We start from the raw sequence: 5,423 nt of genomic DNA, 5'->3' as shown, positions 1-5,423 counted from the left end.
GTTCCTTATTAACGACGTTTTTTACGTTGTATTTCAATTATCCTGAAAGCAGTGGTCTTAATTACGAGGTACCAAGAGATATGAGGTGTTACGAAGATAAACAACGTACACAGGAGGTACGGGGATATATGACTAAAAATGATACCATTTGCGCTCAAAAAGCACCTGTGAGGAACCCCTCACTTTATAATAAACAAACATCTTTCTTAAAACTGATATTTAAATTTAATTGCTACTGCTATACTTACACCAAAAGTTAAAACATATTTTACATTATACTGAGCGTTATTCTTTACAAGCCGAAGGCAATAATTAAAAAAACATTTCACGTATAAAACAAAGCAGATAATAATTATCTAGTTTTTCGCTTCACCTCTTCATAAGCCATCAACAAGCCTGAGATCACGTACACACATCCGAACCGAAACGAACCAACCCGATGCGTACCTCAAATCAGCCGGTTTGCTTTTCTAGCTTCTCACTCGGTTGGCACAAAGTGCCGCCCACGAACATCAGCTGATATAAAACACCGGCGCGAGAGCGAGCGAGACGGAACGTGAACGGGGGGGATCGCATCACACCGCAACAAAAGAACATCGCGTTCGGCAAGTGGGGAGCGCTATAATGTTATAAAAGCACCGGCACAGCTGATCGGTGCAAACAGTTCACTCAGCGTTGCAGCGAAGATAAGATCAGCTACAAGAAAGAAGCGAGAAAAAGCCGGCAGCCGGTTTTTTGGCCTTCAGAAAGTAGAAAGTTTTTGTGATATTAATTTTAGTTTTAAACTGTAAAATAGTGATTCTTTTCTAATAATGGAAGTTTTACCCATCAGCAATGAAAAATACATCAATGATGAAGGTAAGTTTTTTTGGTGTAGTTTAGTAAATATTGCAATAAGAGTAAACAAACTTTTTTTTTGTTTATTCCAGTTTACTTGACCATAAAACGACTTTTTTTTGTGTTTTGGTCAACAAAAGTTTATTTTTCCTTTATTTACTTTCTTACTAAATCAAGGAAGTAAAAAATTATTATTATATTTGAAAAGGTTGATAATCAGGCTGTTTTACGGTGTAAACTTAATAAACTAGTTTCGGTAGATTAGGCTAGTGTAAGTCGGTCTAACCTAAATTTTCTCGTTTTGACACAACATTTTTAATCACTAAATTACAAAACTAAATAAAAAAAAAATAATTTTGCGAGAGAATTGTCCAGAAATTAACACGGAATCTCCGATTAACGCTTAACCCGTCCCGGTTTCCTCGTAATCAGCTGTAGTCAACCGGTCTCTGTATTACATGACCTTCTATTCTCGCTTAGCAACAACTTGCCAGAGAGAGAGAGCGACGTTGCCACATCTCACCCGATTACTTTCCACTTTACCGCCGGTAATCCATCCCTATTCGATTATTTGCCCATCTATGTGGGGGGTTGTACATGAATTTTAACTGAAAATTAAATATTTCAATGCCTAAACGAGGTTTGTCGGTGGTTTGTAACTGAACCGGCAACGTCGCGAAAGTTTCACTTCTCGCCGATCTTCCACATTAAAAAATCGTTTACCAATCACAGAGATAGGTTTCTAGATTTCCTTTTTTTCTCTCTCTCTTTCTCGTTCGGCGCTGCCGGTTGCCGTTTTCTCTTTTTTCGTCCACCTTTAATTCGTTATTTTTGCTCTGATTACGTCATTTTAAACCACCCTCTAATGAGAAAAGTAAATTGGGATTTTGGTCTGAAGAGGGCTTAGGACGAAACGCTGTAAAATTGTGAATTAATGGTTTTTATTTTACTTTAACATAACAACTTATAGAATGACAGAATTAAAGTAAGGAAATCGCGTGGATTTAAATCAGGTCGGCCGACAGGCCAACATACAGTCTTATTATTAAGTAAAGGTGGACAAAATTGATTTTTTAAATATTGTAATGTTAATTTTCGTTTTCGTATATTACTTTCTTTTTCTACAAAAATCGAAGAGGGACATTTTGCCCTCAAAGGCTTCAGAAGAAGTTATTTGAGTCCCTGAAAAACAATTTGTATCTTGATCAGAAAAAATCTAAGAGAAAAAGTGTAGCTAGATTAATTATTTTCTAAAACCTTAGAGAAATATTTAATCTTAACCTAACCTAACCAATTATAGAATGACAGAATCAAAGTAAGGAAATCGCGTGGATTTAAATCAGGTCGACCGGCAGGCCAACGCACAGTGTTTTTTATTATTAGGTTAGGGTGAACAAAATTTATTAACTGGCTTTTCTTTCCAATGCCTTTTTTTCACTTCTACTGATGGTTTAATTGTTAGTCTTTCTCAACTGTTAGTAAATTTGTTTTTCCATCTTTCCCTTTAAAATTAAAACACAGAATTTCTTTTCCTGGAAAGAAAAAAATCATTTTCTTTAAGTTCACAAAAAATTGTTTTTCTTGGTTCACATATGTTATTTCTATTACTACTATTCTTTTCTCACTGTAAGTATACCAAATGCAGTAAAAGATTCTGAAAGCAACCACAGAAAGTACTTATGTTGCATGTCTACATTACAATTTGTTACTTTTTTTGAAAAATAGTTTATTAGTTTTGACACAAATATACATTTCAAAGAATACATTAACCCAAATTACACATTTTGCTAATGCTGAAAGTACTTTAAATTATTAAATAAATGATATTTGCCTACACTGTGTAACTGACTGAACTTATTTTGATACAGTTTAACGCCAGCTGCGCTATATTTACACACAGCGAAGGTCAATACTCTGATAAACAGCGATTTGTTAAAGTTGAAAGTTATGATGCAAAAACTAAATATAGCTTTTCTTGGTTCCAGGTTGGGATTATCCAGAATATGCGGACTCCAACGAGCCAGCCCTGGTGGAAGCGTTATCAAAGCGACTCGAAGCTGAACTTCGAGAAGCCAAGAACACCCACCTGATGGTGGGTGAGGTGCTCCTGCCCAATGGGCTTACGCATAAGATAGCTCAAGATATCTGCAAATTGGCTGATACCGAGCCTTATGGTTTGCGAGGCTGCGCCCTGTATATCAATTTTGAGGGTGAAGGAATCAACAAGAAAATTAGTACATTCAGATGTGATCCTAGCACACCGCCTACTTTTGAAGTATACCTTACTTTGAAGCAAAGCACAGCTGGATGGAATGTTTTTCTTCCCCGATTTTTCAAGTAAGTTTTTTTTCTGAACCTTCAACCACCCACATCTTGCACCAACCTATACCATCAACAAACAACAAACCATAAAAATACTAATAAATAATCTCATTGTTACAGAAAAATCACTAGAAGTGGGGAAGTAATGATAAGTCCAGAATATCAACTTCAACTGAAGAAGCTCTACAGATCTTCTCTATATTAGAGAGCGTCCTTTCAGTGTGAAAAAAAAGTTCAGTGTACCTAGATGAGAAAGACTGAGATCTATCACAATGATAGGAAGTTTATATATCATACATTCATTTTTTTTCTTGCATCTACGTTTGTTATACCGTTCATTATCATCGTGTTTGTTATTTGTGATCATCAACGATTTTAAGCGCATCAAAGTGCACCAAGTTGTTTTTATTTTTGTCAAATTTTATATAAGTAGCGTGTATCTCTAAGTGTGATGAAAGTATTCAATTTTTGTTTCAACAAATTGTAGGTTTTAACTGAGCAATAATTATTTAATATGTGCATTTGTGACGACCAAAATCGGGATTCTAGGGTCACAAAGTGTCCGAATGTGATATCAAGTTTTGTGATCTTAAACTCTCGAATATTTCACTGATTTCCAAGAAATCTGCTGAAAAATGTGATAATAAAATTGATGTTTAGTTTTTTCTTTAATAATTATTAATAATTGTTACTATATTTCTATTAATAATAAGGAAGTTAGTATTTTGATTTCATCTTTTTTATTATTAACGAAGTCTTACTTTATTTTTTTTTTGTGATATTAGTATTGTACAATCAGTCCAGCCGCGGTATTAGCAAATACGCTTAAGACGAAAAAACAAACGCTAAACAGTATTGATATCATTATTTGCTGGTACTCGGCCGGACTTAAAAATACAGAGAAGTTTGATCTCAATGGAATTGTGTGGGTCAAATATGCGATTAGAATGTGACGAGGATGTAATGCTAAGGATTTTTGTACGTTTTATAGATGTAGATTTATGTTTTTTTTTTATATCTATCGCCAGTGTGATAGTACAGGAATCTGTACAAAAGCTTTTTTTATATGAAAAAAATTTATCAAAAAAAGTCTATTTAAAAAAAATATTAAAAATATTATTCTCTTGATATTGTGGTTTTATTGTTTTTTACCATCCTAAAATGATCTAAGTTCTAGTGTAGAAAAACAAAATTGACTGGAAAGGTAAGTGTTTCTAAAAAAATGAATTAAAAATGTTCTTTCAGACAAAATCGTATAACAAGCAATAATATACAAAGTGTTACATTTAGAATAAACAAGGTAAGTTCTTTAAAAAACCGCAGACCACCAAGGTGAGAAAACTAAAAAATTTACAAAAATACTTTTAAAATTTATTTATTTTAAAATCCAGAACTGTCAAATATTACTAATATCGATTTTTTGAAAATGTTATGATTTTTTAGTGCAAAATGTCGCACTTAACGAAAATTTATTTTCGGGGGTAATATCGAGAAACGAGTATTCCAATTTTTCCACAGGAAAAATTGGATGCACGAGGGATATTTGGTAAGATTATTTCCTGAGTTAAATAAACATTTTGTTTTAATTAAAACAATAAGAACAATAATTAATAAGAACAATAACTTTCAAGCTAGAAAGGGTAACACTATTCTTTATGTTGCTGTGAGGAGTGTGAAATTTGTTCGAATTTTTTTCCGGAAAAACTGCTGACAGCTAAGTTGACAGTTGTTAAGTGATTTTTCCACTTAAAATTTACATTTGTTATACTTTCTTGATAGCGATTGGTCAAAATTGATAGGAAGGAAATAATCAACATAAATGAATAAAATTAACTAATAAATGACTGACTTTTTTTTTGAGGATTTTGTCACAATTTTGTAGCTAATATAATAAATATACTATAATACAAAAATAGTACGCTTTTTTACTCATCGAGTTTTTTGATTTTGCATCAACCTGAAGATAATATTGAAAGTATAAGCTATACAACAAAAAGTAAGAAAATTTTTTAATATACTGCTTTTGGACATGTTTTGTTCTAAGCTTCTAAGAAAATTAGGAAAACACAAGAAAAAAGTAAAACGCGCAAAACTGTTTAAAATTAAGTAATTACGCAATATTTTAAATGGTTATATGTACCTAGTGACCCAAGGCAGCAATGAATTAACCAAACTCATGCAGTTATTGAATTTTCTATATTTTTTCATCATTTTATGAATGCACTATTGTTTTAATTCTGAACAGCGTACCAAATATCCAACTT

The 5,423-nt window shown here is 32.7% G+C and overlaps 1 protein-coding gene across 1 annotated transcript; it reads left to right on the top strand.

The window, feature by feature from the left end:
• Positions 1-649: 649 nt before the first annotated feature.
• Positions 650-4,287, top strand: LOC145726617 (protein charybde-like). The gene is made up of 3 exons (XM_081975790.1): positions 650-858; positions 2,823-3,174; positions 3,280-4,287. Exons 1-3 carry the CDS (start codon positions 813-815, stop codon positions 3,362-3,364), a joined length of 483 nt encoding a protein of 160 aa, XP_081831916.1. The 5' UTR covers positions 650-812; the 3' UTR covers positions 3,365-4,287.
• The last annotated feature ends 1,136 nt before the right edge of the window (positions 4,288-5,423 follow it).

This window comes from Ips typographus, linkage group LG1 (assembly GCF_016097725.1).
Source record: "Ips typographus isolate SLU linkage group LG1, UJ_Ityp_2.0, whole genome shotgun sequence".
In the NCBI taxonomy this organism is placed as follows: domain Eukaryota; kingdom Metazoa; phylum Arthropoda; class Insecta; order Coleoptera; family Curculionidae; genus Ips; species Ips typographus.
Note: the sequence above shows the minus strand (reverse complement) of the source record. Positions and strands in the feature narration are given on the sequence as shown.